General features: G+C 36.0%; 1 protein-coding gene across 2 annotated transcripts in view; it reads left to right on the top strand.

Moving 5' to 3' along the window:
- The window catches only part of LOC108083304 (guanine nucleotide exchange factor DBS), an 83,771-nt gene extending 62,435 nt beyond the window's left edge, over positions 1–21,336 (top strand). Inside the window, exons 1-9 of one of the 2 annotated variants that reach the window (XM_041775689.2) lie at positions 3,163–4,789; positions 10,232–10,327; positions 11,290–11,385; positions 18,121–18,306; positions 18,362–18,679; positions 18,738–18,935; positions 18,989–19,450; positions 20,934–21,060; positions 21,170–21,334. In XM_041775689.2, the coding sequence (XP_041631623.1) occupies positions 3,191–4,789; positions 10,232–10,327; positions 11,290–11,385; positions 18,121–18,306; positions 18,362–18,679; positions 18,738–18,935; positions 18,989–19,450; positions 20,934–21,060; positions 21,170–21,237 (3,150 nt within the window). In that variant the 5' untranslated portion in view covers positions 3,163–3,190 and the 3' untranslated portion in view covers positions 21,238–21,334. Of the gene's footprint in view, positions 1–3,162; positions 4,790–10,231; positions 10,328–11,289; positions 11,386–18,120; positions 18,307–18,361; positions 18,680–18,737; positions 18,936–18,988; positions 19,451–20,933; positions 21,061–21,169 lie in introns of those variants that run through there. The other variant, XM_041775686.2, reaches the window with a different exon arrangement.
- Positions 21,337–23,162: the final 1,826 nt, after the last annotated feature.

Raw genomic sequence — 23,162 nt, 5'->3', positions numbered from 1 at the left:
TGAGATATTCTTAAAGATTCAATTGCGAACTGCAAGTCTATATAAGCTTCGGCGTGCCCAAGTAAGCTTTCTTTCTTGTTTTATTTAAAAAAAAAAATTAAAAACTGTTGTGAGTTTAAAACTGTATTTAATTGCCAATTGATTAATTAACACAAACAAAAAACGAAAAAAAATTGTGCGAGTTTTCCTGTCGGAAACTTTAACAGGGGTGGTAGATTTGCAATTATCCTGAAGGTTAGATTCAAATCAACTCTAACGAGCATTAAAATATTTTTTTTATAAATAAAGTAACCTATAACCTATATTTAGTAATGCAGTAATACACCTGGAACATCAGAGAATAAAATAAAATTAACATTTGCTTTCTTTCATTATACCCTTGCAGGGTATTATAATTTCAGTCAGAAGTTTGCAACGCAGTGAAGGAAACGTTTCCGACCCTATAAAGTATATATATTCTTGATCAGCATCAACAGCCGAGTCGATCTAGCCATGTCCGTCTGTCCGTATGTCCGTCCGTCTGTCCGTTTCTACGCAAACTAGTCCCTCAGTTTTAAAGCTATCTGAATGAAACTTTGCATATAGTCTTCTATATACTCTCACTGCTATATATGTCGGAACGGGCCGGATCGGACGACTATATCATATAGCTGCCATACAAATGTTCGATAAATTTTTAGAAAAAAAATTATAACTTTGCTGTTTTTTAACATTTTTGTACCATTTTTTAGATATGGCCATTTTATATTATTTCTGAATTTTGGTAAAAATTTTATGCAAATCGGACGACTATATCTTATAGCTGCCATAGAAACGATCGGGAAATTAGTAGGAAACAAATTATAACTTCGTTGTTTTTCAACGTATTTTCGCCTACTCTATTTTAATATTCTAGAATTATGGTATAAATTTCATGAAAATCGGACAACTATATCATAAAGCTGACATAGGAGCGATCGGTAGATGTAGAGAAAATGTAAAGGTGTGAATGTAAAACTGTAACTGTCAAACTGTAAACATAATAAGTATAGGTAAAATGTAATGAAATAATATCTGCAAGGGTATACAAACTTCGAGGTGCCGAAGCTAGCTTCCTTTCTTGTCTTTTTTCTAAATTTATTTTATTGTTGTTAAATTTATAAGTTTATAATAAATTAAGTCATTAGTTAAACTTAAAAAATGTTGGATTTTATTTTAAATACAAATCAAAAAATTACTCATGTTTTCAATAATGCTTTTTAATATTCACACTTAATTTAAGACCGGTGCATTTTATTATTTTTATTTTGATTCTAATTTCTAAAAAATATTCCATGGCAATAACCATTAAATTGTAATTAATTGACTGTTTAACTTAAACTTTTTCAAAAAAGTTGTACCTAGTCATCTAGTACCTGGGTAAATGTACATATTTGGTTCTTGTTATGGATTACCATTGCAAACACATATTTGGATATGTACAAATATATTATTTTCAAATACCTTTATTATGGAACAATTTCTCTTGTCACGTTTTTCTTGATTTCATAAATGAAAAGCCGCTTTTTTCGTTTCATTGTTTCTACAAAGTTTCACTTTCAATTGAACTTTCTGTTAGGGTCGTTTTTTGTCTCTATATACTTTTTACTCGGTCACAAGAGCTGACAGCGCTTTGGCCATTGCACTGTGGGACATATAGAAAAAACAGTTTAATAAAATATAAAAAAAAAGTGTAAAGGTAGGTAAAAAGATAAGTTAAAAAGGTAATTAATATTGAAATCACTTGAAAAAATTTAGCAAATTTTTATAATTTAAAAATGTATTTTTTATAAGAAAATTGTTTCATAAATATCGATATTGAGTATCAAAATAATTCCGCTTTTTGCGATCGAACAATCCTAAGCTGAACGTTTAACTGATCGTCCACAGTGATAGAACCCTTCTTACCCTAATACCTAGGTTCATATATGCTCATTCCCCACTCACCCACACTCTGCGCAGACTTATAGTGGAACAAAGGCTTCTAACTAGGGCTATCTAAAATAATTTCTTGTTGTTTATTTATTTTTGTTTTACGTTCTATAAAATTATTAAAAGATCATCCGAAGAATTAAAACAACACAAAATATATTAAAAATAATATATTAAAAAAATAATATATTAAAAATAATAAATTTGAATTAAAAAGTTGAAAATTGAATTAAATCGCTGATTTAATCTTTCCGCCCCATAGTGCATAGGTTTAATTAATACAAAAATTAAAATTTCATGTCAGACAATATATTATGACACCATTGCAATTCACCAAATTCACCAAACATATTCTTTACATTTAAATTGTTGTCTATAGGCAAGTGCTCCAATAGTATGTTACATGGCCTTGACGGTTCTAATAAACTTCAAAATGACAATTGTTTTAGTATCTGATTATAAAAAAGAAAGTCCGTACGATTTGTAATTCAAGCCAACTTTTCCCAAGCTATGAACTTAACTGTAGATGCGCCAAATAATTATTTATAAAACATAGAGGTTTCGCTGGTTTACCCAGGTTATTATAAACTTGTCTGATCGTCCCAATGCAGCTGTTTGATATAACCCCCGATCCAGGCGGTCTCTACCGGCATATATACTACGTTATAGGAAATGCCTCCTTAATTACGCAGCCAACTTCTTACCAAATTGTAATACCCTCGGTTAGAGCATACAAAAATGTAGGCATTAGCACATTAGTACCGGCCGCTTAGAATAAGAGCATGATAAACACAATTTGAGAGGAGAAAGCGCAACAATAGAAGAGATTACGGTCAATAAACGGTTCACTATAGGCTTAAACCGGCGTTGTAAAGCACAATAATATCAAACAAGTTGCATCAAACTTGTTGAAGGTCAAAACTGGTTGCTGGTTTCGTGGTAAAATAGCAGAGACAGTGCTTTCCATGCTTTCGGTGCAGGAACAACGCCACACGCCGCGCCGTACGCCGCTGTCGGAAAATTCTTCACAGTGAAATGAGCATTCGTTATAGTAAAACAATTATACATACAAACACAGAGATGTTTGATGGCAGCCATAGCCGTGACCCAAAATACAATAATTCTTTAATTCACTTACAACTATAAATAGTTTAAAAATGTAGCTAGTATTTGGAAAAAATGTTGCATACTATACTTTTGTTTTAATTTTAATCAAACGTGAATTACGCTGAAGTCAAATATGCCCATCTCCAAGCTGCCACTGGCCCTAACACAAAAACTGTTGCCCAGCGAGATGTGCGGCCAGGACAGCACTTTAGACTCTAGAAAGTCTGCCAACAGTGCTGATATACCAAAAATGAAGTTGCTCAAGGTTAACTATGTACATCAGTGCAGGGAGGCCATAATAAACAGGTCAAACGAGTCGCCACAGCCTGCCCGACTGAACAACCCCACTCGGTTCGAGAGTCTCTGCAGACAGTTCAGAAGTCCAGCACAGATCGGAACTGCTTGCCAAACCGGTTCTAATATATTGTTGAAGAACTCTAAAAGTCTTTTGGCCCCCCAAGCACAATTAAGAATGAAAACCTGGTCAGCTCAAAAAAGCAATGCCTTGCTTCCAGAGCCAAATGTCGATGATTGTTCCTGTAACAATGCAATTATTAGTGACTGTAATATTTCACATATTTGGAAATATCGAAGCTCTCATTGTGAATTTCTGCATGAGGCCGACGGAATAAAATCACGTTCCGACCGAATCGCGCGGATTGAAAGCACAGAAGTCAATAATACACTTCTGAGACCCGAACCTCCAATTCGGAACTTGAAAGCCCAACAGCATTCAAATCCGTCTATGTCACAATGGATGTCTTTCGATGCGGGACAAGAGAGTAACTCAAGCTCTAAAAAAAAAACAAAGCTAGAGCGAGTTCACATTCGCAAAAAACGGGAGCCACTGCATATAATTAACCGCTTGGTGAATGAAAAAGAACGGTTCAGTCAACATCATAATTCTCAGAGAAATTATCGGGATAAAAGTTATGATTACGGCGTATCAGATGATCGGCACCATAGAGCAAATCCAAAAATCTGGGATGATTCTGGTGTTTGCTCCGATAATTTGAATAACCAGAAGCAAAATAAGCAGTCCAATCTTTCTTATAATGCCGAGCAAACTAATGGAGACAAATCGGAAAGAAATGCTTCTGCCAGGCCAAGAGAAAATCTTACGAGTCAGATAAAGGCAATTGATGGTGACCCAAACGACTTACAGAATTTTTCCAAGAAGAATCTCACCAAGGTGACAACTAACGAACTGATACAAGCCGCTACAGAAAATATAAAGCAGTGTAACATTGAACAAGAGCGCAAGCTAATCAATATGAAAGTAAGGGCAGATGAATGTAAATACAATGGTCTTTGGGTCAGGGAGACGTCTGAAAGCAAAGGGTTCAATGAAATCATTAACTCCTCTAGAACCGATCCCACTGTGTTGTCATCTAACTTGTCTATGCTATCGTCTAACTGTGGAGAATCCTGTCTGGATAATAATTCTCTGTGTGGCTCAGAAAAAGATTGCTGCGAATGTTATGGACAGCAGTATTCAACGTCTCCCTTAAGCTGCCTAGTGAAGGATTGTTGCAACGCCGTTGGAGGTGTGTTCTGGAATAATGCATATAACGAGCTTTCGCCAGCAAAGTCCACCAGCTGTTGCTGTAGCTTATCGAGCTGTGATGAAGATGACTGCTCGTACTTTGAGGGAAGCTCAGGCGACGACTTAAATTCCGAAACTGTACGACTGGAAAGCAGCTTATCCGAAGATCTAAAACGAAACCAAAAGGTAATGCAAGAGGTAGGAGCCGTGGCTGGTAGTAACATATAAAGCACAAAAATAATTACATTTCTCTAATAAAAGGGGGAAGTCGAGGTAACTCCCACAGCCCATCGTAAAAGCCTTCCGCTTGCTTCTATTTTTCTCTTTTTTCCTTCGCATCATTGGTTTGTGAATTTCCTTTAAAATTTGAACATTACATGTAAGCCGATAGCAATTTCCACATTTGGAATCGGAAAATCTATTAAATTTCTTTTTATCTTTGTATATCGAACATCATATGTATGTATATAACAATTATATACAACAAAAAAAGGAAGGTAACTTTGTGTAGGCGAAGTTAGGATATCCAATTGAATGTTGTGACATAGTAACCTTACAAAATACAAATTACAAGTAATTAAATAAGTTTAGTTTTCGGGACTAAGCTGTAAAATCTATAACTTTGAAACTAAACACTTCTTAATGCGTTCCGAATAAGAAACTAATTAAATAAGAAACGAACCTCATTTCAGCATGCCGAACAATTACATCACTAAGAAACGATCCATTGTAATAATTTGTGCTTGATCAATCTTAAAAGATTATTTTAAAATCACATAAAATAACTATACCTCAAGTTTGAAATAGCTAACGTCGTATATCTTAAAAATTAAATATGCTGTAAAATATGTATTGCATACATATACATATTATATTTATTTTTAAAACGAGCTAATGCCAAATTCTCATTATAAATTTACAAAAGCACAGTTACTGTTTTTCATTTATACTTTGACATCTTTATATACATGCCATCTAAATGATATATTCATGCGATTAAAATGTAATGACTAATTCTGAGACTCTATAAAGTATATATATTCTTTCAATTCCTCAGAAATTCTGTTTTATTTTTATGAAAATCGGAGCACCTTATCATATAACATATTTAGCTACCTTAGTAGATGTAGAAAAAAATGGAAATATAAAACTATGTATTACTGTAAGTTGTTCTTACATACAATTTTGTTCAGCATTTATATATATTTATAATTTATATTATATTATATTTTTCAAGTCTGAAATATAGTTTTATTATACCAGTTAATATATTTTTTTAAACTTTATTAAAACCAAATAATTCAATGATATGTATAACAAAAAAGGAAGCTAACTTCGGCACGCCGAAGTTTGTATACCCTTGCAGATATTATTTCATTACATTTTACCTATACTTATTATGTTTACACTTTGACAGTTACAGTTTTGCATTCCCAGCTTTAGATTTTCTCTACATCTACCGATCGTTTCTATGGCAGCTATATGATATAGTTGTCTGATTTTCAAAACATTTAAAACGAAAATCTGAAATAATATAAAATGTCTATATCTTAAAAATGATGTAAAAATGTTAAAAAACAGCCAAGTTATAAATTTTGTTCTAAATGAGCTATATGATATAGTCGTCCGATCCGGCCCGTTCCGACATATATAGCAGTGAGAGTATATAGAAGACTATATGCAAGGTTTCATTCAGATAGCTTTAAAACTGAGGGACTAGTTTGAGTAGAAACAGACGCACATGGCTAGATCGACTCGGCTTTTGCTGATCAAGAATATATATACTTTAGAGGGGCGGAAATGCCTCATTCACTGCGTTGCAAACTTCTGACTGAAATTATAGTACCTTGCAAGGGTATAAATATATATTTAGAGCTATATTTATATCTATATAGATATAACTAAAATTTAGTGTGAATTCCTAACAAAGGCTTTTACGTTCCTAATACCATATGTACCATTTAATAAGAAAAGAAAACTAGTTTTCGGAGATTCTATAAAATTCAATAAGCCGTAGAACATGTTAACGGTAATAAAACTACTTTTATACAATCAGTGGCCCAGTTTTGACTTAACTGGAAATCCGGTTTTGAAGGCCAGCCCAAACTTCAGCTCTAGCTTTGAAGTGTTTTCTATTTCGCCAGTAACTACATTCTTCTCTAGAAAAACATAAATGAGCTTTTTAAGATAACCTAACGAAGACCTCTTTTGTGTTAAATCTAAAAAAACGGAAACAAGTTAACTATTCTTTTCACATTATAGTTATAAAGTTTACCATAGCATATCATACTATATCATTGCATTTAGTCTGATGAGTCTGACGTGTCCGAAAAACTTCTTTAAAAAACTTCTTGAGAAAATTTGTATACTAGTTTAAAAATAAACGGAGTCAGTTCCTAACGAGGTTAGATAAAAGTGACAACCGACAGTTTAAAATATATATTCAAAATAAACAAATATAACAAATAGTTTGGCATGCTGCTATAAGTCTTTAATTCCAACACTACTCATAAAACAAACGGGATAAAGTTGCCAAATTTAATCCCAGGTAGGCGTGATTAAAGGCTAATCCCTGTTGCTCAATTTCAGTATGAACACGATTAATTTTTTCCATCCCAAAAGATCAACCATTTGTATGTACATATACAAAAATCAAACTTAAGCCAATTTTATTCAAGACAAAAAATACATTTACATCGTATTTCCTGCCTTCTCTTATAAGATCCAGCATGGATTCGTTTGCCTTGCACGCCAATGTTTGTGTACTCTTGCAGTTGGCAAATTGGATAATTAAAAATCTGTTCATTTTGGTCAAATTAATAAAAAAAAATGGATTTCTGTGGGAAGACCTTATACCAAAAAATGTCAAAATCTCTAAGTACATACATATAAAACAAGAAAGGAAGCTAACTTCGGCACTCCGAAGTTTGTATACCCTTGCAGATATTATTTTATTACATTTTACCTATACTTATTATGTTTACAGTTTGACAGTTACAGTTTTACATTCACACCTTTACATTTTCTCTACATCTACCGATCGTTTATATGGCAGCTATATGATATAGTTGTCCGATTTTTATGAAATTTATACCAAAATTCTAGAATAATAAAATAAGCTTATATCCCGGAGTAGATGGAAAAACGTTGAAAAACAACGAAGTTATAGTTTTTTTCCTATTAATTTCCCGATCGTTCCAATGGCAGCTACTACATGCAAAGTTTCATTCAGATAGCTTTAAAACTGAGGGACTAGTTTGCGTAGAAACAGACAGACAGACAGACGGACAGACGGACATGGCTAGATCGACTCGGCTGTTGATGCTGATCAAGAATATATATACTTTATAGGATCGGAAACGTCTCCATCACTGCGTTGCAAACTTCTGACTGAAATTATAATACCCTGCAAGGGTATAAAAATATGTTAATTCCCGGTAAAATTAAAACACAAACTAATAGCACAAAGGACTCTAAAGGGTTCGTGTAGTTCAAGGGATGTTCTACAGTGGGGCAAAAATAAGTATATAATGGATCTAGTGTTATGTCGCGGTACGTATAATTAAGCTGAACCAACAGTCTCAGCACTTTCCACGTCTCCGCGGATTAGGTCATAAATGAATGTAATACCTAGAATGGCTATCCGGTTAGATAAAGAGGGTAAGTTAATTAGTAGGTGTCTACTAGTATACACCGGTAACCTCTGGAGAGATGAGATGGCCGACAACTCAGAGATTGCTCTATAGTTATTGGACTACATAGCATACAAATTAGATTTTTTATACCCTTGCAGGGTATTATAATTTCAGTCAGAAGTTTGCAACGCAGTGAAGGAGACGTTTCCGACCCTATAAAGTATATATATTCTTGATCAGCATCAACAGCCGAGTCGATCTAGCCATGTCCGTCTGTCCGTCTGTCCGTCTGTCCGTCTGTCCGTCTGTCCGTCTGTCTGTCTGTCTGTTTCTACGCAAACTAGTCCCTCAGTTTTAAAGCTATCTGAATGAAACTTTGCATATAGTCTTCTATATGCTCTCACTGCTATATATGTCGGAACGGGCCGGATCGGACGACTATATCATATAGCTGCCATACAAATGTTCGATATATTTGAAGAAAAAAAAATTATAACTTGGCTGTTTATCAACATTTTTGCACCATTTTTTAGATATGGCCATTTTATCTTATTTCAGAATTTCAGTAAAAATTTTATGAAAATCGGACGACTATATGATATAGCTGCCATAGGAACGGTCGAGAAATAAATAGGAAAAAAAATTATAGTTTCGTTGTTTTTCAACGTATGTATGTTTATCTACTCTGAGATATAAGCTTTTTTTATTATTCTAGAATTATGGTATAAATTTCATAAAAATCGGACAAATATATCACATAGCTGCCATATAAACCGATCGGTAGATGTAGAGAAAATGTAAAACTGGGAATGTAAAACTGTAACTGTCAAACTGTAAATATAATAGGTATACGTAAAATGTAATGAAACTCTGTTTTGTGAGTGTTTTCAGAATTTAAATCTATAATATAAACATCGAAACCAATCTGCAAGGGTATACAAACTTCGGCGTGCCGAAGTTAGCTTCCTTTCTTGTTATTTTTAAGGCGACTCAACCATGGAGGCTTATTCGATATAACGAAACACATTTAGTAAAAAATTAATTCATAGCAATGCTAAAAATATCCAAAGTATCACCCATATCAGTACATATGTATCGATCAAACAGAGGAATTTTTTGGCTGGAACATCAGATAATTCTGTAAATCAGTTCCAATGTCGATAGTCACACTTGATTAGAATCTTCGGGTTGCGGCAGCGGCGCCACCCTACCTGAACTTAAATCCCCAAGAACTCCCTGTCCGAAAGTCTATTGAAAAGGAATTCAACATCGTTGCACTCCTCGAAAGTTATTAATTCAGACGTGCGAGTGAAGTTACTGCTATGAGGACGCCTTCCCCACATCTGATACTAATAAGAATATAAGACTATATATTTATTCATTCAGAGCGCCTAGTTCGCGAGCAGACAGACGGACATGTGTAGATCGACTTTACTGTTGATGCTGAAGAATATATATACTTAATAGGGTCGGAAAATTAGAATATCCTGCATATGTATAACATATTCTTTAAGATAATGTTTTACACATAAAATACACGTAATACCTATCTATATGCCAAGGGTCATTTACTTTTAGGTTAGAATGCAGCGCGGATGGTATCTTCCTAGATTACCCTCAAAGTACCTTAGTAAAATAGTATATACTATTTACAAAAGTTCACTTGTATACTTATATATCATATTATATTATTTTTTAAGTCGCCAGTAAATTCAGCTTACTGACCCCAACGTGAACATAGTATTTAAACCGATCGAATATATTATATTATATATACATATTTATGTAATTACAAAGATTTATTTTATTAAATGTGTTTACGGGAGTTCGTGATGTGCAATTCTTAGTTAAAATTAAACAAAGTAGTGTAGTGACACATACATAAATACATTCAGTATTTATCAATAAATGAGCTCTGGGGCATTTGATTTTAAAATTTTTAATGATAACAAATTAAAATATATTAACCATTTTATTGTACATTTATTTTCAGACTAACTGTGCGCATAATCTTAGGCTTATGAATAAAGAAGGAGTTTCTCTATTGACAGCCTCGACAGATAACGCCGACCAAAGTCATAATCAAGAGGTAAATGTTTAGATATTCCTCATTGTCAATATTGAATCCGAATTTTATAATACATTTTTGATTTACATAAAATTCATTGAAAACGTCCTAGCCCGATATCATAATGAAAAGGTAAGGGTCCCTTGCTGAAATGAACACAATCTGTTGAGATTTGTTTGAGAACCGTGCACAAAGGCACTAGTTATCAGAAATACTCCGTCTTATAGTACGGCACGGAGAAGCTGAAACACCATCGCAAAGCACGGCGAAGGAGCGAAAGGCAAATAGCTTGGAACCGCCTTTCGTGAGCGCCCTTTTAAAGGCATGTAAAGAGACACGCAATCAAAATACTAGAAAAGGACATGGCACTAGGAGATTATGGGAGGGCACACCTTTAGTATTTCCAGAGCTGGGCGTGAGAAAGAATAAACAATTTAATAAAACAGGCTGTTCTCAACTGCTTGCCTCTCGCTGTCTCATGCATGCAGTTTCTTCACATATATCTAATTATGGGTCTCGCCATGAACAATATTGTGCGGAAAAGTCGAATCTAGGAGTTTAAAGAGCAAATACAGTTAATTTAATTAAATAGCTAGAAGCAAATACAATATTTTGGAAATGGGGCTATTATATTAATTTGCTAGGAAGAAGAAGGTCCTGCCTGAGGCAATTAGTAAAAATATAAATAAGGAAGCCGTAGGATATCAAGATTAAAATGGGACAGGTCCACACAGGCCTTGCCGATTTCGTAAATCTCACAGGTAAAATTTACTATAGAGCCCATATCTCCATTGCTGTCACATTGAGGCGACTTGGAACTATCCAAGTACCTCGCAAGTCTACAAATTGAACTGGGACGATGATAGAATTAGGTATACCACATTTTTTGAATTTTTAATTAAATAATTTTTAATTTTTACATAGAATTTAAGTAATATTCTTTATTTCTCATTTTAATACATATAAAAAAATTTTTATTTCAGGATCTTGAGTCATTGCGTCTTAAACGGGGTCATGTGCTAACAGAGCTTTTGGAGACGGAGCGAATCTACGTAAATGAAATGAGTTCTATCTTACTGGTAATTATATTCCGTTTTACATTTATGGTTTCTCTAAGCCCATTGCTTATAGAACTATGCTATAATATTTCATACGAATCTGAAAAGTATTGATGATGAATTACTTTTATTTTTATCTAAAAGATATTACAAAATGATAATATACAGTCCTGCTCCGGTAATCGAAAACGGCAAGAATTTTTCGTTTTCGTTTTTGAAAACGAGAAATTGGTGCTCCGGTAATCGAAATCGAAAGATTTTTTCGATTTGAAAAACGGGCACCTTTTTCTGGCCGGAATGAAAAGTAAATGGCTTTTTTTATATGAAATCAGATCTTATATATAAAAGGAAAAAAATAGTTTACTCAGTGGTCTATTGATGTTTATTCCACACCACCACAAGATCATTCTGGCAGGTAGTTATTTTATAAAAAATTTATTTCTGACCCCACCTCACATTTGACAACAAAATTTTTGCCGTGTTCAACCAGTTTTCTCGGTTTGGCGATAGGTCGATAAGTTCACCGCAAAAAGTTATAAGGTTGCCATATTGTTGGTGGAACGAAACATCCAGTTAAAAATACTTATAAAATATAAATGAATTCATTAATAACTTTAAAGAACCGCCAAAATGGTTGTTTATAAATAATGCTATTTAATTGTACTACTTAAATAGTCCAAATTAACCAAATAATTATTTGAGACCACCGGAATTAAAACTGTGAAAAGTGTGGCAGCATCTTAGGTGCCTAGATTTTGCCTTTTTCTGGCTTAGAAAAAGGGCAATTGTAAATATAATAGGCAGTACTTTACGTTGTTTGCTTATTACCAACAACACAAGTTAGCTGCTTGAGCAGTGAGAAACGATGAGAAAACGAAACATTCCGATAGCAGAAATTTGCCGAAAACCGGAGCAGCTAAAACGAAAACGGTTCGTTTTCGCCCAAAACGAAATCGAAAAAATTTTACGATTACCGGAGCAGGCCTGATAAATTATAAAATAGTCAAGAGTAGCTATATACTATTTTCTTGGTCTTTTGTTGGGTTAAGATAAAGCGCGCACACTGGCGGCGGAAAGTGGAGCTGATAAGCGTGCTTCCTCGCTTGATAAAACAAACGCTCTGGTTGTATGAGAGCGCGCATACTAATAGCGGAGTTCAGCTTATCAGCTCTCAGCTCCTCTCCACTCTGATCAGCCAAGCATGTTTGTTTTTTTCTGCAGCTGATTTCTGGAGTGTTATGATTATGATCTGGATAAATGTGACATCGCATGAACTAGGATATTTTGGAAATATTGAAAAAGAAAACATTTTTTTAAAAACAATTAATTTCTCATTACAATTCAGCGTAAGCTTCAGCTCTCTGCGTGCGCGGCTATACAAAAGCTCAGTTCGCTGATAAGCTCTCCGCGAATAAGCTCGCTTATCAGCTCAGTCGTCGACGGCTGACGGCTTATCCGCTCTCTTAAACAAACACACTACACCCGGCCCTCGCTTAACACGGGGGTTACGTTCCTAAGCGTGTTAAAAGAGGTCTGTGAGCAAATTTGAAACCGTGTAAGACCGAGTCGTGCTAAAAGAGGCCGTGTTAAGCGAGGGCCAGGTGTACTTGCATGAGAGCGCGCACACTGCCGTCAGCTCCGCTTTCCGCCGCCAATGTGCGCGCGGCCACTACGAGCTGAAAGCGGAGCTGACGGCTGAGAGCTTATCCGCGGAAAGCTTATCAGCGAGCGGAGCTTTTTGCAGCCGCGCACACTGCGAGCTGAAGCTGATGTTGATTTGTAATTGTTTTTCAAGCGATACGTTTAAAAAAAAAACATATGTTAATTCTTTAATATTTTTAAAATATCCTTGTTAATGCGATGACATATTTATTTAGATCATCATGGCATTTAAATTTTCGAATTCGGACCACCCAGTTCTCCAGAATATGGTTGACAAAGTACGTTTTTTTAGTGTACTTTGGCACCCTGTATCTCGGAAAGTTGACAATATTTTTATTTTAATAAATATTAAAAAAATTCTTCATACTTTTCTATATAACTGGACAGAAATTTAAATTTCTGTTACTTAAGCGCTAATTAGGGCAATTTTTTAAAGAATAGTCTAAAAAATCAGCTCGCGTCAGCTGCTAAAAATATCAAACAGAGCGGAGCAGAGCTGACCTTATCAGCTTTCAGCTCCGCTCTCAGTGTGCGCGCTCTCATACAAGTAGTGTGTTTGTTTCAGAGAGCTGATAAGCCGTCAGCCGTCAGCTCCGCTTTCAGCTCGTAGTGTGCGCGCGGCCTAAGAGTTCCTACCCGATTCAACGGAGAATACAAGGGACGGTCTTTTCCGCTTATTCGGATACAGAGTTCTTTCTAGTAATTGATTTCAGAATTTTTGAGTTCAATCCTGTTTCCAATGCAGACTGATTATGCCCATATGCAGGGCTGGATTTACACTAAGTGCTCTCGGTGCTTAGGCACAGGGCGGCAAATATTTGGGGGCGGCAAAATTTGAAACGAAAATCGAAAATTTTTTGTCATAGAAAAATTTGTTGTAACAAAGGTGGTAATATCTGTTCTTGAATGCTTTGGCCTTGATATTGCAAATTGTCGAAGTCAGTCGTATGATAATGCCAACAATATGTCAGGAATGTACTCAGGTTTACAAGCAAAAGTCAAAGAAATCAACGATCTTGCGGAACACGCTTCTTGTGCTGGTCATTCGATGAATTTGGTTGGAATTCACGCAGTGGAAAGTACTTTCGAAGCAGCATCTTATTTTAACACAGTCCAAGCATTGTACAATTTCTTTACTGCATCTACACATCGCTGGAATATTCTTCAAACTCATGCAGGAGAGAAAATAGCTTTGAAATCATTGTCTACAACAAGATGGTCAGCTCGTCACGAAGTAGTAAAGGTGCTCAACAAGTACTATGGTGATATAATTGAAACTTTAATTACCATTGAAGAAGACATCACTGAGAACGCAATCACAAGGCAAAACGCAAAAGGACTTCGCATCCAACTTGAACGATTGGAAACAACATTCATGCAAATTCTTTGGCATTTTTTACTTGCGAGATTCGATGCTGTTAGCCGAAGGTTGCAAAAGGTTGACATCAGCTTACCTGATGTGATTGATGACTATCGTGGACTGATCAAAGTAGTAGCTGATACACGAATGGAATTCGACGTTTATGAAAATAAAGCGTTAGAAATCTCAGAAAGTCAAGAGTACCAGACAACTGTGTCTAGAAGAAGAAGAAGAAAGTTGCAGGCCGATGAATAGCGTGATGGAGATGTTCAATTGCCAGGAAGGGATAATTTTCGAATCAATACTTTTAATGTCATTCTTGACAATCTCGATTCTGAATTGCGAAGAAGATGCCAAGCATATGAAAAAATTCAGGAACATTTTTCAGTTATCACTCAATTTGGCGATTTGAATTCCTGCGAAATTCGTAAAAAGTCGGAACATCTAAGAACAATTTATACCTTAGATCTCGAACCTTCATATTTCTTTTTTGGGTAGTGGATCTTGACGACGGTTAAACAATGCAAAACAAAATGACCACACTTTGCCTTAATTAACACATTCAATCGAAAAATTGAGCATTTTTCTAAACGAATAATTAAATTTATACCTAACTCTGTAATAATTAAATAATAGGGTGCACTCTTGTAAATTCAACGAAAACGATTATAAACATTTATAATCATCTCGTATGTTGACTTCAAGTTTTATTTCCTTGTAAAAAGCCTCATGTAATTATTCCCTGACTTATGAAACAATAAATAAGTTGAAAATGAATGTCTTGAATCAATTTCATCTGCTAATAGTATACCTAACGATTTCATTGACACTTTATTTAGGTATAATTTAAAATAAATAATAAAGGCGGCATTTCATACAGCGCCCAGGGCGGCATTTAACAGAAATCCGGCCCTGCCCATATGATACACTAATGCAGTTTTCATTAATTAGCTACTTCATTAGAACCTTGAAAGAGACCACTATATGTGTCATATCAGCATTATACTGGCATGACACTGCCTCATTAATTAGAGACTTCATTAAAGATTTGACAGCGCTATAGCGTTTTACACAAGTGCGAGCAAGACGACTATATGGCGCTCTAATGCATTAGAATAATGCATTAGCTACTTCATTGCCGCGATAATCGATAGATCTACATAAAATATACTAGATACTCGATAACAAAATACGGGTTTAATGAAGAAAATTGTAATTGAAAATTGTATTAGCCAGCTCATTGACAGTATGGTCTCACAATGAGAATATTATTTTTATATCATTTCGCTGGTTTTTTGAACTGAAAAAATATTAGAAAATTAGGAAAAATAATATGTTTTGCGAGGGCAAGGTTCTTACGCTGTAAAATTAATTAAAAAATTTTTTTGGTAATAATTTAAAAAAAATTAAGCATTTTAGGTTAAAAACACAAATTTAAAGGATTCTGCATTTATTTATGCAAGAATACTTCGACGAGGAATTCAGAAATTCATAGTAATACGCCTTGAATGGCGGCCGTTTTTTTTTTGTTTACCTTTTACGGTCGGTGTGACCGTAGTCGTATTACCAAAATAATCCAAGCAAAATTCAAGCGAAATTACACAAAATTACACATATAGTGGTCTCTTTCAAGGTTCTAATGAAGTAGCTAATTAATGAAAACTGCATTAGTGTATCATATGGGCATTACCAATTTTATCAATTTCTCCCGATAATTTGGTCCTGAAAAGTTTGTATTTCTAACAAATACTTCTAATATCAGACATTCAAAATGGCCGAAGTGCGCTTCTTTGATGGACACCAGCTTCGATTAAGTAGTTGTTGGATGTTTTTTTGTTGCACAACACTATGAAGACTGTATTATAGAGAGACGCCTCAAGTAATTTATGGGTGTTAAAAGGCAATGTATTTTGATTTTATGCATGAGATCGTTGACCAATAAGCAATCGAATGCCTGAGATATTTACATCGTGGAATAACGCGCTGCAGTTTTCTTGATGCTCAAAGGCGGTGCGAATTTCTGATGTTATTCTGTTAACTTAGGAGGCATTTTTTGAACAATTTGGACAGGCCTAAACGTATTGGTCTGTAAGATAACGAAATCGTGTGGACTTTTCCGGGCTTTGGAATCATTATGATAATAGACTTTTTCCATTATTTGGGTAGTAGCTGAGACTTATGCCTCAGTAGCGTAGTATGGAAGTTCAATTATATTTTCTGGAGTTGTAGGCCTCGGCCTGGAGCCTTTTTCGTTTTAAGCTCCCTGATAAATGTTTCGGCTCTGTCTTTCTCACTACGGTCCTAGCATCCTGTTGAATTTCCTATCAGGGCGACGGTGTCAATCGGAGAGCTTAGATTTGGGAGAGCCCTCCATAAGTGATGGTTTGTATTGGTTGGCGAGAGGTTCTCTATATATTTTAGTTGAGCATTTTCAGCATCTTGCTTCGAAGCCTGGTTCAGTTTACGTGTGGCTTTTTTAAGACGTTGCTTTAAGCCTGGCGATCTGCTGGTCTGCCACGCCCGTCTCAGAACCTTTTTTTCCTAGAGCAAGTTGTTCTATTTTCAGCCCAATATATGTCAGCTTCGATATTGGGCTGGGAGGTTAGCCACCACACAGCCACACAGCCCATTTTCCCTTCCAACCCTTACGCGAATAAATAAGCTAATTAAAAGTCTAGTACTGTGAGAACGAAAATCCGGTGTCACAATTGTGATAGCACAATCGCTATATATTTTGCTCGGTAACCAGTGTGAGCAAAGAAATTAAGGAAAAGCCTTGAAACGCCATGAAAAAAGTCATACTAAACAGCTGTTTGTAAACAAAATTTTATTGTTGTTTCTTTTTTTTGTAACTCCGCTGCAAAAGCCTCCCGACATTGTTAATAAATATGGCATTAAAATGCCCTTTGTGGGTTAAATGGGTTATGAGCATCGCCTTGACCGCACTTATCAAAGCCACTTTCTCCTCGCGTGCATGTCGTTATGACAGTACCCGCAAAAACGACGAGAGAAAATGTTCTTCTTCTTCCTTTTCTCTTGCGTTTTTTTTAGATAAAGTTTGGCCGCTGTCACAATTGTGATTTTTCAAATTTAAAGCACTCCATATCTCAATACTCTACCATCTCCCTCAGTTACATAGTACCCTTGTGAAACAAATAATTAACCTATAAGAGGGTGGGTCTTCCCACAGAGCGTTAAACCGCATTCACCGTCCGTTGAACAAACTGCCCATAAGGTTTTGCCGTTCTAAAATTTCTCATTTTGTACCGCGTTAGGCGATAGTTTTTCGGTGGAACTCTGATTTCTTCTTCTTAACAGTGAACATTTGACCATTCACTACGAAAATGTAAGCAAAGTTGGGGAGGAACAATTGAAATGTGGTGCCAAAGCTACAAGCCCCAAAATGTTCTCAACTGCTACTATTAAGAAGTCTACTTCTACTTTATTTTTATAAATTTTGCGAAACTCTACCACCATGCACACCCTTCGGTGCATTTGCTCTTACCAGCTTATAGATACATACATATACCTACGGCTGGATCCTAATCCCCAGGCTTCTTTCTTAGTTAGCACTAAGTTTTAATTTCCTGTGACCACCCAGAAATATGATATAAAAACCTGGTTGACAACCACTTTAATCCGAGGGGTCTGAGCTCTGTAGAGCTCACATAGAAATTTCAAATACAGAAGACTTTTTAAAAAAATATATCCATTTAATCATGTTTTTATTTCAGGGTTACTGCGATCGAATTAAATCCGAGGAGCTCGCCCATCTCACGCCTCCGAGTCTACAGGGAAAAGAAGATATTTTGTTTGGTAATCTACATGAGCTTTTCACTTTCCACAATCAAATTTTTCTCAAAGATCTCGAAAACTGCATTTCAACAACTGAGCTCGTCGCACTTTGTTTTGTTCAAAGGGTAAACATTACATATACATTCATGTGAAACTATAGATTAACATTATTTTTTTTAGCGTGATACATTTTATCACCTATACTCGTTCTATTGTCAAAACATCCCTCGCTCTGAGCGATTACGCGAAACGCTTGTAGATACACACTTTTTTTTCCAAGATTGTCAAAAACGTCTTGGTCATAAATTACCGCTAGCTGCGTATTTACTCAAACCAGTTCAAAGGATCACAAAATACCAGTTACTTTTGAAGGACTTGCTTCGCTTCAGCGATAGTGGGAACTGCACCAAGGAGCTTCAAAAGGCGCTTGACTGTATGTTAATTGTTTTAAAGTGTGTCAACGACTCAATGCACCAAGTTGCAATAACAGGATTTCCGGTAGGAAGATATTCTAATAAATAAGTTTGCCATGCAACTGACAACTGATATTTTTCAGGCCGATATAGCGGAGCAGGGTGAGCTTTTGATGCAGGACTCATTTCAAGTTTGGTCAGAATCGAAAAAGGATATACGTCTTCGCATAAAACCTCAACAGCGACACATATTTCTCTATCAGAAATCTATGCTATTTTGTAAGCTAACTTCAAAACCAGGTCACAACAAAAGCACCTACCAATTTAAACATCATGTTAAGGTAATGAAAACTATTCGGTACAAAATATATATTGATAAACTGCTTTTCGGCAGATGTCACTTATTGGGCTTACAGAGACTGTGCGAAGTGATACCAAACGCTTTGAAATATGGACCCAGGGGCGTCAGGAAGTACATATCCTACAAGCACCGACACAAAACGTAAAAAAACAATGGGTTGCGGAAATCAAACGTGTTTTACTCAACCAGCTAGAGGAGCTTAAAGGCGAAAAGATAAAGCAATACAGCTTAAATCACCAGGGTCTTAGGCAGACCACTTCTTGGGACACCACAAATACTATTCTTGATACCCCAAACCGTGCTCTAAGATCTGATGCATCTTCAGAGACTAACAAAAGAAATTCAAACTCCAGTAGTATTGATTTTGAACCTACTACCTCTAGTAATAGCGTGAATGACCTATCAAACAAGGATCAACTGGAAAATTGTGGCTGGAGTTCTGACTGCTCAAATAGTGAAGATGAACTTTCTCTTACCGAAGAAAATAACAGCCCTGTAAGTATGATTAACCAAAGTATAACCTATAAAATGTAAGCCAAATAAATACAAACAATAAAGGAAGCTAACTTCCGGATGTCGAGTTTTGTATACCCTTGCAGTTTGTAATTGGAGTATACCAAATGGAACAATTTTTTTTAAATGAACTCCCTGATAAAATTAAAAATCAATTATTTTAACTCGTATAAAGTTACTATTGTATGTACAGTTTACTACATATACAGATCATTCCTATGGCAACTATATTTGATATAGTTTTTTTTTAATTAACCTAAGTTTTAAAATAATAAATTTTCTAGCATTTTGCTCATTTCTCAGAGTAGATGTAAATATGTTGAAAATCAACAAAGTTATAATTTTTTCTCAAAAAAATGTTAGATTTTTGGTAGTTATATGATATAATATATACTATTAAAACGGAAATTTCAGTACGCATTAAAATAATAAAAAACTGTAGAGAGAAAACGATTTTTTCTGATAAAAGCCTTAACATATAACTTTTTATTAGCTCTTTCATTCCTGCAAATATTGATTTTAGGTCATTTTTAAGATTATTGCAAAATTCAAATGATTTGTACGAGACAAAAACGGAAGTGGTTTTTGAGGTCGACCAATTCTATCGCTTGTTTTAATCAACTAATTTTAAACTTTAAGCACTGATGCCTTTTAAAATTTTTTTTTAACAAGAAAGGAAGATAACTTCGGCACTTCGACGTTTATATACCCTTGGAGTTTGCAATTGGAATCGCTTCTGTTTGCGAAAGTTTTTCTGTGCACCTCTGATTTCTTCTTCTTAACAGTGATCATTTGACTATTCACTACGAAAATGTAAACAAAGGTGGCGAGGAACAAATGAAATATGGAATTTAAAATGTGGCGCCAAAGCTACAAACATGCCCAAGATAGTTGTTGGTGTTTTTCACTCTTCGGGGCATATGCTCTTTGTTAGAGAAAAATCATTAGAGAAACTCAAATTCCTCGTCATCTAATTTATTTTAATTTAGTGCGGATAAAATCTGACGCAATCTGTGGTTTGGTGTTTGTTAAACAGCCTAAATAGTTGACAAACTATTCATTTTACTCCCCCATCAGCCGCTTCAGCCATCTTTGTTTACGTTTCGAAAGGGGCAAGGCTGATCGATCAGCTGTAATTGGATGCGGATTCAGATGCAAGGTTCTGTGGGAACACGAGTTTCAAATCTGCGAAAAATCCCTATTGCTTCACTCAGATACACTAAGTGGGAAGATAGTATTACTGCCTAATAAACTTATGGCTAAAATTAATACCCTGCAAAGGAATACAAAAAATTAGTACGAAGCGAGTTGCAGGAATTCAATGCTACAATTTCAATTTCTACATTCTAGACTCCTAAATCGTTATCTTATTTATTAAGCTTTGATTGTTCTGATTAAATTATTTATATTGGACTTATATATGTGTATGTAACTAACTATATAATGCATTATTTTTTTAAAACAGGGCAGTAAATTTATAGCCCTTGCGGATTATACAGCTATGGGACATTCAGAAGTCTCGTTGCGTGAAGGGGATACTATTGAACTGCTAAAAGTGGGGTGTGCCGGATGGTGGTATGTTCGAGTCCTAGGTAAATAAAAGACATTTAACCGAGTTATATATTATTTTTTATTTAATTTTATATTTATAAAAGACAATAAAATACAGTACAATTACATAACATTTTTGATCTATTGCAGATTCCTGTGCAGAAGGTTGGGCTCCAGGTGCTTATACACAATCTATCAACCGCAAATCTTCACAGTAATTTAATTCTTATAAGCCAAATTTAATTTTAAAATAATTAGATGTGTTAATTACTTAGGTCATTTTAAGTCGCCAGATTAAATTGTATAAATTAATATATATTAATAAATGTAATATAACTAAATAATATAATATAATGTTCCTCCCAACCCACCGAGGGGCGCATCCGAGTGACATACGGCACGAGCGCGACCTGGATAGACACATTAGAAAGAAAGAAGATAAAAGAATGAGGAAAAGTTAAAAATTTTTATTACACTACGAGCTAATTCTAAAAGAATTATGAAGTAGTTCTATGGCTGGGGTGAAGCTCAGTCACGCCAAGATATCTATATAGAAAATTTTATAAATATAGGACAAGGGTTTTCGATGAACAGTGGGCTGACGTGAGATGGAGGGTTACCGGGTTACCAAGTAGGAAACTGCTTTTGGTATTTGGTGAAGAGAGAAAGGGCCAGCGGCCTCGAGGAGACCGAGGAGGACCTATTATGGGGACACTTTTCTAGGGCAGGGTCTTCAAGCTAGGTCCTAGGCATCCGCCAGGTGGGATCACAGCCGGCAATCGCTTTCGGCCCAAACTATGCGGCCAGCTGAGCCTGGCCACGGGCAAGTATCGGATTACGAAATATATATATATTAGCGTGGGTGACCATTTTGTTCATTTGTGGATATAAAACACAGGAAAGCTTTTTATTTCAACATCGGTTCGAGAATTTGTTTATTAAAAATGAGGTTATGTTTTCGGCACATTTCTAGTTTGGGTTTTTTCCTTTGCAATGTTTGGGGTTACTTCACCCAGGTGAAATTTTGCATCTAGCCTATTCTGAGATGATACCGCATCGAGGCCAACCGAGATTTTATGTGCACGTGGTTTTTGCCGTTGCTATTTTACCTATTTTTATTTTAAATATAAATGTACATAGACGAAGAGAAGAGGATGATACACTCCCGCGGGACTGCCGCAAAGCAATACTACGCGATTGCTGGCGGTCGTGCTTCTACCTGTGTAGAAACCTGGAAACATTCATGTCCTGTGATGAAGTGCGTTGTGTAGAAGTTCAAAGTCTAGTGCTTGTACTATCCCAACTCTCTTGTCATCGTGAAATAGCGCTGCTCATCTGGGTTCCACTACCCGATTTGTCAGTCCTGCTGCTTATGAGAACTGCTTCCGTCTTGTGCTCGGCAAGCGAGAGCCCGTTGTCCGCTAGCCAGAACATTAGCATGTCGATCGCATGACTGCACTTCGTAGAAACGTTAGCCAGGTGCTTCTCTACAGTGAGCAGCCTTCAGGCAGAGTCAGCCTCAGTATACCGTCATACATGACGTTCCATAGGATTGAGCCAAGGACTGATCCTTGGGGTACTCCTCCTGTCACTTGGTGCCCCTGGTTCCCGGCGTACAGCAAGACGCGGTCTTTGAAATAGTCGGCTATCAGCTGTACGAGGTATCCGGGTACCGCCACGCTGAAGTGCTAGGGACTAGGCTCCAGTTTGCAGAATTACAAGCGTTTTTGACGTTGAGGGTGCATACAAGGCAGAATTTCTTGGTGCCTCTCTGCCATCTTTCGCCTTCAATCGCATTTGCTGCCAGCCACGTTACCTCGCGGATTGCATCGATAGTGCTGCGCATCTTCTGGAACCCATGCTGGTTGTTAGATAGGACTCCGCGCTCTTCGATTTCGATTTCCAGTTTGTTGCATATAATTCGCTCGAATAATTTCCCCAGCGTATTCAGCATGCAGAGGATGAAGATGGTTCATCGTCCAATTTCCACGGCTTCGGAATGAGCACGAGCCTTTGCTGCTTCCAGGCTCTTGGAAAATCCCGTTCGACGATGCATTTGTTGTAAACCTCCGCGAACAGCTTTTGGGTGAGACTTCACTATGGCATGCAGAGCTGCATTTGGAATGCCATCTGGTCCAGGGGC

The sequence above is a fragment of the Drosophila kikkawai genome, chromosome 2L (genome assembly GCF_030179895.1).
Source record: "Drosophila kikkawai strain 14028-0561.14 chromosome 2L, DkikHiC1v2, whole genome shotgun sequence".
NCBI lineage: Eukaryota > Metazoa > Arthropoda > Insecta > Diptera > Drosophilidae > Drosophila > Drosophila kikkawai.
Note: the sequence above shows the minus strand (reverse complement) of the source record. Positions and strands in the feature narration are given on the sequence as shown.